Here is a 13,050-nt window from a genome sequence, read left to right as displayed (position 1 = left end):
ATGTGCTTTAATACATCACAATATGTTGGAAAACAAATAAATTATACTACTGTGCAATTGTTTTAGTGTGTTGAAAGTTAAATTCTTTTAAATAGGTGAAAATGTGACTTTAGTATACTTTTTATATATTTGCAGAAAGTACATTTCTTTGATAGTATATTTGAAATACATTAAAATATATATATTTTTCGCCTGGGATATAAGATGAGAATGTATAATTATTTGTATTATTATTTAAAAGGGAATAATAACAATTATACTGATTCTAAAAGGTATACCTTTTAAGCAAACACACATACACTAAACACAACTACAATGATATGTTTCCTAGTTTCATTTAATATTACGCAAGGGGAAAAAAGATCCATTGTGCAGCTTAACGTTTCGGATGGGTTATTTTTACTTTCCTGAAGCCTCCCTCGTCCTATGCCTGCCGACCAGTGCCTAAAAGCAAAAACATCAACAATTACTCCGATTGAAAAGGAACAATTCCAGCAAGCTTGTTCCAGAAGTCAACTCGAGCTCCACACGGAAAACATGCCTGACTCTCCATATCATCCATCAAACACACCCTCACAACTAGGCAGTCTAGATAAACCACTACATTTCCCTTCCCTCCCTCTGACTTTCGACGTGCATCTGTATTGCTGCAGACTGCTCAGATTGTAGTTTGTACCGTCATTGCTCATTATCTACCTATTCTACTGCATTTTATTGTATGGCTTACAGTGAGCAGTTTTTAGAACACACATGGTTAGTATTAATAAATGCATTTTTTGAGATTAGGACAATAATTAAATTCAACCTTATGATTACATTAAATTAGGCCAATAAATAGCAATGGAGTGACTATAATTACACGAGAGTGAGGAAAAACGCCTGTGTGCTCACTTATAAATGGTGGGGCCAAACAATTTTAGATGGAACTTAACTAAATATTCAACTTGACAGGATTCTTGTTTCTGCTCTGCTCTGACGCTAAACTGGAACTGTACAATAAGACAGTAATGCAATGACTAAATTGGGCAAATAGTTGGTTTAGAATATTTTATGGACTTGTGATGCAACATTCATTCTGAATGTAAGATCTAAATATGAAGACGTGGAAGTCTTTCCAATTCTGAGTAAGTCGTGCCCACCATCTAGTGTTCTGATTAGGTAGTGCGGTTGATTCTACAATGCACTGTTTGCAATGGTGGCAATTCAATTCAATTCAATTCAGTTTATTTGTATACAATTTCACAAATTACAAATTTGTCTCGGATTGCTTTACAATCTGTACACATAGACATCCCTGTCCCAAAACCTCACATTGGATCAGGAAAAACACCCAAACAACCCTTTACGGGGAAAAAGGGAGGACACCTTCACTCAAATAAATGACTCATTGGATGAACTCAATTAAATTGTTGGCAGGTTTTCCATCCAATAATTATATGCAACTCCAACTCAAATTTAGCACATCAGTGCAATAAAATGTAATTAAGTTAGTCCAACTCATTTGTATCAAATACATCTAAAATAAAATAACGATGTTCATTAAATTAATTTGTGTTTGTCCAACTCAAAATATAAACTAACTAACTAAAAAAATATGCAAACTACACACAGAAGGAACGCCCCTACTGGGAATTGAACCCACGGCCCTTCGCGCCAGCGCCGTGTATAGTAGTCCTTAACTTTCCTTAACTTTTCCCATTCATTCTCTATGGTAGTTCTTATCACTACCGATGCGATATAACTTTGGCCACACGTGGGATTTTGGGGGCGCTGTTTCCCCCCTGGACACGAGGCAAAGAGACCCGTATGTTCCCCTTTGAGTGATAGACGACCTGCAGCAGCACACGCACCTGAGCTTCGCGCAGCATCTTTTCATAGTTCTTTTTCGGACCAACAGTTACACGTAAGTACGCCGCATTTTCTCAATGAAGTTACTTAATGAACGGTTCTCAGTTGTATATGTTGTTCAAATGCTTCTATAGTTTACTTTACTTGTGTTGGTTAGCATTGTAACACTGTGTGTTGTTAGCACCGTACGGTTAGTATCAGGGCCGGAGTGGGGCCACTTTTCAGCCCGGGAATTTCAGGCTCAAGACCAGCCCACTTTTTTTATGGTAGTGGAAATTGGATAAATGAAGCAAGAGTTCAGCTCTTACTATCCTGTAGTTCTTTTATTAATACCATGGTCCAACAAATAATGTAAAGGTTAAATACAACAATAATAATCCACTTAAGATGAGAAGTTAACAAAAAATATGCATAACATTAAAAAAGGCAGAAGGGCATAGCAGGGGTGTCGGACTCAGATTAGGCAGTAGGCCAGATTTGTTGGAGTGAGACCTCATGGGGGCCGTCATGGTCATTGTCATGGTCATTATCATTTTTCTGCATGAGTATTATATAGTGGTGATTTACTCCTTTACTACACCCACTTCTGAGCAAACAATGCATATTGGTTCATCAAGTACTGTCATATACTGCTCTTTCTTAGAATATATAACTTTAATTCATATAGTTTCCTCTGTTATCCTCTCTACCTGTCCCTGTAGTCATGGCCTCCTCATTGCAAATGTCGGGCTCATCATTTTCAGCAGGAGACTGTCTTATCTGCTGCTCCGAAGCTACAAAGAAAAACGAAGAGTCATATTACTGCATACTTCAATATCAATAGTATACATCAATATTTCCATAATATTTGCAAAGTCTATGGATCGCCATATTTTGGGTGAGATAAAAAGGCTAATACTTTAATTCAATTTAATATTTTGCTTGGGAATAGGTTGACAACGCTACAATGATATGAATCAAGGCTACAACGTTAGCCGAATAGTTATGTTGCTAATCATTAGGCCTTTGTCTCTCTTTACCAGTTGCCACTTGTGTTTGTCCTCTTGAAAATAAATCTGTAAGCTTGGCACATTTGGCAGCATCCTCCTCCAATGCCTTTCTTTTTTTCAACCTGGCTTTTTCAGCCCCTCCTGCCCTCTTCCTCCCTTCCATCCTCCCTGACGCGTATCGTTGCGGTCGGGCCGGCCCAGATTATCAGGAGCTGAGAAAACTTTTTGGAAAAGACAGCGAAGGGCCGAACCAACTCGATTAGGAAGTGCTCCTCTCCCAAATTGAGTTGGTTGGTTCCATAATGGACTGAACCAACTCTATTATTTGGGAGGGGTGAACTTCCTCGCATGGTACAACCCATGCAGAGGCTGCGGTGTCAGAATGCGGTACGTGTTTAGCCCACTTTAAGAGAAGATGGACTAACGTGAAAAATGTCAACAAATACAATCCTCGACCGGCCCAGAAGTGAAGCGGCCCACCGGGAACTCTCCCGATTCTCCCGATTACCGACCCCGGGCCTGGTTAGTATTGAATGGGACGTATTTAATGTATATTGTTGTGTGTGTAACGTGGTCAACATCAACAGGAACTCATTGACTTGTCTTTATGAATAATATTAGTTTGAATGGGTAATTACTACAGTTCCCCACGTTTAAGATGGGTTCAAGTTCTATGACAAGCAGAATAAAGAATAATGTGGAAAACACTTAGTTTTTTTTGTCCGTCTGCCTACATCTGTGTAATAAATGAAGCTGTTACCTAGTTATTACAAATGCTCATCACTGTTAACGTGAGGGACTCTGTCTATGCGCTGCGTTGTGTTTTGCTGTGCACAGGAGATGATGAAGAAGACCACCAACTTCTTCCCAGGCAGGAAGACGTTGTCCTTCAGAAAGGCCCATCGGGTCATCTGCGGCAGGATCCCTCCGATGAGGCCATGAGAATGAAAACTGATCCCTCGCTTCAGGACAAGTCTCCTGCTCAGCTCCAGCATCATGTGAGCACCAATGCTCTGACCGCGGTCCTTCAGCGGGGAGGAGATGTGGGGAAATCATTCAGATGGCTCCTCGAAAATGACATTGGCTACGTCATCTACCTTGTGAAAACGGTAGAAGAAGAGGAGAGAGTCGGTAAATTCAACCCCCAAGGAAACAGCAAGGACAGCCTGCTGTCATTTCTGGACTATGCCAGGAGCTTCCAGGAAGTTGAGGACCTGAGGGAGTACCTTTCCTCCAGGAAGCCTGCATCACCTGTGGCTTCAGAAGGGGACACTATTGTCGGCTTTGGAGTCAGGGCCAAGGACACCTGGGAGCAGATCTGGAAGAGCAGGGCTGACGGTTATGCGGCCTTCATTCTGGGAGTGAAGTGCATCAAAAACAGCAAGATGTCCAACCTGCAGCAGAGGGCTGAGTCCCCCCCCCCCCCCCCCCTGCAGCCACATCTAGAACTCTAGGTCAGCTCGCGAACACATGCACATACAGCTCTGTAGTGACCATGTTATGTACCACACACACACCTCATGTTCATGTTTCATCTCCCAGTGATCGAGTTGGAGCTGGAGAGAGAGATGTTGAATCTGTCTCCCTCTAAGTTCGACACTAGACTAAGTAAGTGGATCTACTCTAACAAACGGAGCTTTTTTAAATCGTACTGTACATGTTAACAATCTAATTTCATCGCCTGTGCTTTCAGGGCCCCCAGCAGCAGTCTCCAGAGCCCCGGATGTGTCTTCACCAACAGGTTTTTCTCCACCCGTGTGAAGGGAGGATTCGGTTTTCACCAGAGTCCTCCCTGCCATTACATGATCACGACATACACGGATGAACACCCACACACGACCATCCCACCATGTGGCTGCTTCCCTGTCAACCCTTCCAACAACCCTGGATCTGAAGAGCCCCAACACTTCGCTTCTTGAGTCCAGGACAGCCCAAGTCTCTGGACATGAGGGCTGCTTTGAAGTGAGGAGACAAGGAAAGGGACAGAGAGGCAAGGACTCCTACAGGAGGACCAAAGGACTCTGGGCCAAACTCCAGCTAGACAAGGTCTGGAGGTGTGGTCTGGCATGAAGCAGATAGCTGTGAGAGCAGATACAGGGAGACATGAGGGAGGAGGGACAGAGGCAACAGCTTTTGCTGTTTTTCAGGTTCAACACCCTTCCCCCTCTCCTCCTCCTCCACCTCACACACCTCCTCCCTCCTCCCTCTCCCCCCCCTGCCCCCCTGCCCTCTGTCCCCCCTCCCTCAAATGGGCTCCTCTCCCTCCCCTCTCCTCTCCTGGGACTGACAGGTGAGACTGAGAGCCTGAAGACACGAGAAGCATGAGCTGAAGGTCCTGATGGCATCAGCCCCAGGGTCCCTAGGGCCCTAAGACCCAGCTGTCCCCTCTGCCTGCGCCAGCTCAACCTCAGCCTGAGGAGGCTGGGCCTGGGGTGCTGTGAAGTCGGTGCTGTGCGGTCCCTGTCCCCTGGTCAGCATGACCACCGACTCTCAATCGACAGGCAGTGGTGATGAACCTCCCCATGTGATGAAGGTGCTGGAAGGCTGGAGAGGCTGGCCCTCCGGCCCTCCGTGAAATCATCGTTGGATTTGCTTACCAGCTTACCAATTCAGCCGGGAGTGTGTGGGTGGCCATCATCCATCTGCTGGCGAGCTGCCTCTCGTGTGGAGTGGAACTCTTCGATGTGAGAGTGACTTTTGACTTCTCCAGTGCATTTAACACCATCCAGCCACTGCTGCTGAGGAGAAGCTGCAGACTGGGTGTCAATGATCAGCGTCCACCATCTCTCGACCATCTGACTACCTCACAGGCAGACACGGTTTGTGTCAGAATGGGCCGTGTGCTGTTGGGTTGGTGGTCAGTGATGTGAACCCCACAGGGGACTGTCTCCTTCCACTTCCCTTCCCCAGTCCAACACGACCAGGTGCTTCATGGAGTCTGATACTCTGATGGTTCTGCAGTGATGATTCTGCAGGGGTCGGGATGGGCAAGAGGGATGGGAGGAGAGGGAGTACAGTGCAGTGGTGGTGGGCGTGTGAACGTGGCCGATGAACCACCCAAGACCAGAGATGGAAGACCAGAGAGGTGGTGTGGTGGACAGGAGGGAGGAGTCGACGTGCCCTACGTGTGTCCTGTGGGTGGGGTACAGTACCTGTGGAGGAGAATATACATGCCTGGTCTCCATGAGCCGACTGAACTGGAAGGCCAACATCAGCGCTGTCGTCTCTGAGTGAGTCGTCTCGTTTCTTCAAAAGCATGGCTTCAGATGCTTGTGCAAGATGCAGAGTTATGGCTTATTCTGTGGGCCAGTGTGCCTGCTTTTGTTTGCCATGTCGGGGGGAGCAGGGAGTAAGCGTGACACCAGCCCAACAAACTCTTAGCAGGGAAGGCTGGCTCCATCTCCGGCATCCAGCTGGAAGGAAGGGGGGTGGAGTGGAGGTGGTGGAGAGGTTGTGAACTCCCGGTCCTATTGGACAACCCGGACCACTCCCTCCAGAGACTACAGGGAGGCATTCTTCTCCAGACTCCTCACGCTCCCTCGCTCCAGGAGAAGGAGAGGAGGGAGAACATTCCTGCCCGGCTATGAGGCTCTACAACAGTTCACCTCTTGCCAGATCACTTCCCTTCTTATTTTTTTTTTTTTGTTTTTTTTTGTTTGTGTTGCTGCTACTGACACCAAAAAATTCTTGAGATTAATAAAGTATATATCTATCTATCTATCTATCTATTCTTTGAAATAGTTTGTTATTGTGGCCGTGTTCTGGCCTGTTCTGATGTGTTCTTACTCTCCTCCTAACTGAAGGATTTAACATGTCGCCTATGATGGTAAGTGTTTTCCTTTTTTTGCATGCTTTCTCTAGACTGTCCCTCCAGGATGTGGCATGTGAACAAAAACCGTTCATACATGCCACATCTTTGATTGACAGGTTGTGTGCTATATATTGCTATTGTTTCTCTGCGTTACCTGACAAACAAAATAGCAACTTAGAATTAAAGTAAAGGGTATTTTAATTCTGAAAAAGCAGCAGGTAAATATACACTGAGAAGCATTAACACACTTTGTGTAAGGAAAATGACAAAGAGTTGTTGTTCCAGCCCACGGAACCAAGTCACCAGCTGCAGCGACTGTTTCCAGACCTGCTCAGCCAGATGAGCCCCTTGTGGCTAAAGCTTCAGTAAAAGGTTATTATTTAGTTTTGCTCCTCACGTTCCACCATCCTGAACGTCGTTCTCACAACGTGTCGTTTCGTTGTTTTTCTTTCGATCCCACAGCGAAGACTCTGCTGCCGGTCCCTCCTCAGCTGCTCGCCATCGCCCCTCAGCTTGTGAGGGAAGATCAGGAACCCAACGTGTTGAGGCCAAGTGTGTAGTGCTCCTAGCCTCGCAGGGTGTTATAGAGTGTATATTAATCATGTATTGATAACATCTGCTGTTAACAATTAGTTTTTTACATCTGTTGTTCAAACTTTGTTCCAAAGCACATGCAAAGCCAGCATCCCACACTTCTTCTGCAGAGCCGGGGATACGAAGTGACCACACACATATATATAGTTCTAGTCATACTTTTTTATTCATTTCATTTGTTTTACATTAATTCTTTGAGAGGATTTTAATTTTGTTCATTTTAGAATTCAGCTGTGTATTTTCAATAAAATATATTAAAATCATCCCTTTGACTGTCTTCACTTTAGTGGAATTAATACATGGAAAAATAAATAATAAAATATTTAGATATGATCAGCTGTACACTTAATCATGTATACAATAAATGTGTAAAATAAACATGTAAAATAAACATGTTGTGCCCTAATAAAAGTACATCTGAAGCATTATATTTAAAGATTAATATTATTTGCATTATTACTTTAGGGCTATAAATGATTCTATTTCGATTCTTTAATTTTAAGTAAGTGATGCATGCTAAACAAATAAAGACATTTCATTATTGAGATTAAATGTAGGTGTCTTCTCACATTTTGGATAATTTTAAAATAAAAAACGCTCTTGTTAAATTAGTTAAGGTGGGAATTGAAGCGCCTCCCGGCTCTCCAGCATGAAAAGTCTCCTACTGGTATACGCGGCTGGCCTCTGGCTGTGAGGCGACAGTGCTAGCCACTACACCACCGTACAGCCCTGAAAATGTCTTCACCTCATGCAAACAACTGATTTTCAGAAGGCGCATGCGCAAAGGGTAGTCCTCAATGAAACACATTTATTTTGAGTTGATATGCACACCATCTAACCTAAATAAATCTAATAAATGAAAGTATTCATACATTTTGTGTTACACCCATTAAATATAAATATCTATTTTTGTAATTGATTTATTTAAATGTATCAAACAATATTTAAATGTGTCACCTCTAAGAAGGGCTTGAATCGTTTTTGTGAGTGTAACCTAAATAAATCTAATAAATGAAAGTATTCCTACATTTTGTGTGACACCCATTCAATATAAATATCTTCGTTTTGTAATTGATTTATTTAAATGTATCAAACAATATTTAAATGTGTCACCTCTAAGAAGGGCTTGAATCGTTTTTTTGAGTGTTCAGGAGAGCAACAGAGGAGGATCCCTCTCCAGGATGGACATGTGCAATAGGACAGATTTAGAGTTAAAATACATTCAATGAATATGACAGGGTGTATGAATAGTTCGTAGTAGGCATATTTCACGATGGAGACCTCCACGATCCATCAGGCAGATGGAGGTAGAGAGGAGGAGTGGGCGGAGTCTCAACAGTGGGCGGAGTCTCAACAGGGCAGTGGCGTAGTTGGTAGCAGAAATTCCACGATCCAGACCTCGATGATCCATCAGGCAGATAGGATCTATGCCGTCTCATAGGGTCCGATGAACCTATGAGACGTGAAGTCAAAAGGACTCCGGGGAGAAAGCAGAGTTAATAATGTGTGATGGAGAGATGAAAATTCATCCATAAGGAGAGAGAAAAGAGGAGATAGGTGCTCAGTGCATCCTAAAACGTCCCCCAGCAGCATATCCAGGGGCTGGACCAGGGAAAACCTGATTTAGCCCTAACTATAAGCTCTGTCAAAGAGGAAGGTCTTAAGTCTACTCTTAAACGAGGTGACTGTGTCTGCCTCCCGGACTGAAATTGGAAGCTGGTTCCATAAAAGAGGAGCTTGATAACTGAAGGCTCTGGCTCCCATTCTACTTTTTAAGACTCTAGGAAATACAAGTAGTCCCGCATTTAGTGAGGCAGCTCTCTATTGGGGCAATATGGTATTACAAGCTCCTTAGATATGATGGTGCATCACCAATCAAGGCTTTGTAGGTTAAGAGAAGAATTTGAAAAGTGATTCTTGATTTTACGGGGAGCCAGTGCAGAGCAGCTAATGCAGGAGTGATGTGATCTCTTTTCTTAGTTTTAGTGAGAACACGAGCTGCAGCATTCTGGATCAACTGGAGGGACCTAAGAGACTTATTAGAGCAGCCTGATAATAAGGAGTTTTTAATTCAATTCAATTCAGTTTATTTCTATAGCCCAATTTCACAAATTACAAATTTGTCTCGGAGTGCTTTACAATCTATACACATAGACATCCCTGAAGTCACAAAGACTCTGGGGAGGAAGCAGAGTTAATAATGTGCAATGGAGAGATGTCGATTGAGAAGAGGAGATAGATGCTCAGTGTGTCCTAAAACGTTGTTTTATCTCCTGTGTTTTGGTCTGGCCGGTCTGTGTTTCGGCTCCCAGCGAGATCTTAGTGTCTGTGTGGATGTTTTACTCCTACAGCTTAGAGACATGCGTGTTTGGTGGATTAGAGACTCTAGACTAAGAGAGTGGATGAAATGGGAACAGTTGTTAAATAACATTTACTTTTCTTCAGAGAAAAATAAATGCAATCTTAAAGTTGAGTCACCAATGTCCACTGATGCACTATTTTAGGCTTATGATGAATGGTGATGCAAAAGGGATATCGTTTTTTTTCTCCAGGGTATTCATGGGCCTTTAGTGAAATTCCCATTTTAATATTGAAAATTACACAACAGGTTTTAGATTTAGGATTTAAATCCACAGCTATTATGGTCAACAATAATGAATCGCATAAATACAACCACGTGTTCATTCAACCATCAAGCTAAAATAAAAATGTGAGCAAACAGCAGTGTCATAGTTCTCGTAGTAAAAAAAACAATTGTGGTGATGCAAAAAAATTAATAGATAAAAAAAAATTAATAATAAAGAGAATCAACATTGAGCATCACAGATGTGATTGTTTTATAACTCCTTTATTATAGTTTAATACACAAAGCGAATCGTTTTACGCTCTCTTCAAGTATACTGTCAGTATGCATGATGTGGCTATTCAACATGTAGCCTACTACACCCTCAGAAAACAGAGGAGCAGTTTGATAGCACCATTCCAAAAGGTACAATAAAATAGGATTCACACACACATTAGTACGCAAGGTTATTATTTTTTTTAAACAAGGATTACAACTTTAACAGAAAGTCGGGAATATCTGCAACTCTTGACTGTCTAAACAGGTGGACATGCCATTGGCTAGCAGTGATGTTGGTACAATGTGCGCCAGCTGACTAGTTAAGTAGCTCTCTACCCTGCAAACTGCCTACAAATGTATAAAGATAAGGGGTACACCTCGCCGCCTCACTCTCGGGGCTCATTCACATGAACTGAGGAATGAAAATGATTCTGGATTTGTGTCTAAGAGTACTGTTGGAGCTATTTATTTCGACATTTGTATTTAGTTTTATTGTAAAACAATATTGAGTATTCATTGCTTATTTAGGTTATATTGTGATTTGTTAGAAGAGCTTTTTTCTTATGATAGTTTTAGTTTAATTCACTGATTGGGTAACACTGGGCACCTGTGGTTATATCTAGAGGTGGGTAGGCACAGGACCAGCATACACCAGGGTGGCCTATGGTTTTTTACCAGCATCAGCAAAGATTGTCAGCGTTTTGTTTCTTCTTTTTGTTTGTTTGGAAAATAAATGATAAGAATCTGTAAGGGTCTGTTCTGTGTCTACTCTGTCTCCTCGGTGTCAACTGTGTCTTCTCTGTTTCCTTGATCGTTTCATTCCCTGCACCTGTCCTCAGCCACTCTCGTCTCGTTACCATCTCATGTCGTACACCTGTTTTCCCTCCTATATATTGTGCCACTCTTTCCCTTGTCTGTTGCTGGATTGTTGTCGTTTTTCCATCGTCCTGTGTGTGTCGTGCGTTTACCTGATCCTGCCTGCCCTGAACCCCGATTCTCTGCCTGCCCCTTTTTGGACTTTGTTGTTTTTTGTGTGGAAACGTTTGCCTCATTAAAGAGCGCCTTTTTGTTTATCTACAATGACTCCTCGATTCCTCTGCACATGAGCTCCTGCACCTCGCTACCTGTGACGTCGGCGTGACAGATAGCGAGGTGCAGGAACTCATGTGCAGAGGAATCGAGGAGTCTGTGTAGATAAACAAAAAGGCGCTCTTTAATGGGGCAAATGTATCCACACAAAAAACAACAAAGTCCGAATCGGGGTTCAGGGCAGGCAGGCAGGGTCGAAACAGGCAGGATCAGGTAAACGCACGACACACACAGGACGACGGAAAAAAGACAACAATCCAGCAACAGACAAGCGAAAGAGTGGCACAATATATAGGAGGGAAAACAGGTGTACGACATGAGACGGTAACGAGACGAGAGTGGCTGAGGACAGGTGCAGGGAATGAAACGATCAAGGAGACAGGAGAGGCCGAGGGCAGTTGAAGGGGATGAAACGATCAACGAAACAGAGAAGACACAATAGACACCGAGGAGACAGAGTAGACACAGAACAGACCCTTACAGAATCAACATACCGAAATGGACATAACTTTCTTTTTTTCTGCGTCAACTCCAAAACCCACGGTGCGTCAGTGGCAATTTGATTTATAGTTTGATTTGATTTCTATAGACCACTATAAGTACATTTTACACCTTTTTGGACCTAATGTTTTAAATAAGGGCTATTCAAGTGTTCATACTGGAAAGCGGAGTTCCCTCTACTGATCTACAGGCGTCTCTTTACCAATGCCAAATGACGGCCCCTGAAGTCTCTCTCTCCCTCATATAAATTGATGCCCAAAAAGGATCACAGTGCAATTTTGCTTTGAAAAAAAAGGTTGACTGACTTATTCAGACTACAGAATTGTCCATGTAATTATCGGAGCAATTTCCGAGAATATATGCTCCAGTTATTTAAAGTGGGTGTTGGGGCTATTCAGTATGTAATATTTCAGCCTTAGAGGACTATTTTAACAACTGAATAAGTTAATTAGCCCTTGTATGTTGTGATACAGTGGGCTGTTGGCTTTTTGAGCACCTGATAATGCCACAGCTTGATTTGCATCAACTCCTTGATGAAGATGTGACATTTCAGCTTTAATAACTCATATCCAGAATAAATGCTCAGTCCGCCTGTGTAACAAAAACTCAACTGTGTAAAAGTCACTTTATGAAACTCTTGGAAAGTGGAGGAATACTGCATTTATTTCCAAAGAAAGACCACAATGATTCCTTTGAATTGCCTGGCAGGGTTCTGGGTAAGTGCTGCGCTGTAAATACCACACATTCTTGATGACATTTGCCAATGCTGCACTTTGATAAAAAAATGCCTGCAACTTCCAAGCAAGTTTAAAATTCACAGGACGTTGACATTTTCTTGATCTTAACTCGGGAGTTGGAACGTGTCCGTAAGCTGCCTCTGTGTGAGGCAGGGGGTAAAATATTCTTTGGGATGGGAGGTACAGGAGAGTGTAGAGTTGAAGAAAGCAGCTGACCTCATTGGGTGATGGAGAGCATGAAATAAGAGTTTGACCAGGGCAGGGCTGGCTGGTTAGAATCCACTACGGATGGAGATGTGTAGTGGTCGGTGGGCTGCAGATGGTCCGTCTGCACTGCTTTGTCTTTACCTGTGGGTCACCTGGTTGTTGAGGAGGCCTGGGAACGTCTCTTCAGTTTCAGTGCTCAATGAGCCACCTAGTAGAGACAGAGACCGTTACCACAAACACGCTCACATCAAAAGCGTTGATGTCAGTAGATGTCATGCATGGTCAATGCACGGACGCGACTGGTTGCGATTTAGGCTAATTTTCACCTGGCAGTGCGAATGATGCGACTAGAAAAATTTGAAGTTGAAAATATTCGGACGATGAGTATATTGTTCAGTAAAAGACAGTATACCATTTATTCCTTCTGAAAGG

At 43.0% G+C, this 13,050-nt stretch overlaps 2 protein-coding genes and 1 long non-coding RNA gene across 7 annotated transcripts in view; 2 read left to right on the top strand and 1 right to left on the bottom strand.

Annotated features, from left to right (window-relative positions):
• Positions 1-1,670: 1,670 nt before the first annotated feature.
• On the top strand, positions 1,671-4,756 carry LOC130196317 (uncharacterized). Its single transcript, XM_056418344.1, has 3 exons — positions 1,671-1,903; positions 2,973-4,248; positions 4,531-4,756. Exons 2-3 carry the CDS (start codon positions 3,611-3,613, stop codon positions 4,754-4,756), a joined length of 864 nt encoding a protein of 287 aa, XP_056274319.1. The 5' UTR covers positions 1,671-1,903; positions 2,973-3,610.
• Positions 4,757-6,587: 1,831 nt separating this feature from the next.
• LOC130196361 (uncharacterized) lies at positions 6,588-7,505 on the top strand. 3 transcript variants are annotated; one of them, XR_008832234.1, is made up of 3 exons: positions 6,588-7,020; positions 7,111-7,200; positions 7,317-7,332. It is a non-coding gene; the product is annotated as an uncharacterized LOC130196361 (long non-coding RNA). The 3 variants fall into 3 exon arrangements; XR_008832233.1 differs by having other exon boundaries at positions 6,629-6,663; positions 6,934-7,020; positions 7,111-7,505; XR_008832232.1 differs by having other exon boundaries at positions 7,111-7,505.
• A 3,528-nt stretch (positions 7,506-11,033) lies between these two features.
• Positions 11,034-13,050, bottom strand: part of loxl2b (lysyl oxidase-like 2b) — a 49,761-nt gene continuing 47,744 nt past the window's right edge. For 2 of the 3 annotated variants that reach the window (XM_056418386.1, XM_056418387.1), the window contains exon 14: positions 11,034-12,826. In XM_056418386.1, the coding sequence (XP_056274361.1) occupies positions 12,756-12,826 (71 nt within the window). In that variant the 3' untranslated portion in view covers positions 11,034-12,755. The remainder of the gene's footprint in view (positions 12,827-13,050) is intronic. The other variant, XM_056418389.1, reaches the window with a different exon arrangement.

The sequence above is a fragment of the Pseudoliparis swirei genome, chromosome 7 (assembly GCF_029220125.1).
Source record: "Pseudoliparis swirei isolate HS2019 ecotype Mariana Trench chromosome 7, NWPU_hadal_v1, whole genome shotgun sequence".
Lineage (NCBI taxonomy): Eukaryota > Metazoa > Chordata > Actinopteri > Perciformes > Liparidae > Pseudoliparis > Pseudoliparis swirei.
Note: the sequence above shows the minus strand (reverse complement) of the source record. Positions and strands in the feature narration are given on the sequence as shown.

Coding starts and splice junctions, on each gene's coding strand:
- LOC130196317 (XM_056418344.1), top strand. CDS start 3,611: ATGCTCATCACTGTTAACGTGAGGGACTCTGTCTATGCGCTGCGTTGT. Junction 4,249..4,530: donor AACCTGCAGCAGAGGGCTGA/GTCCCCCCCCCC, acceptor CTGTGCTTTCAG/GGCCCCCAGCAGCAGTCTCC.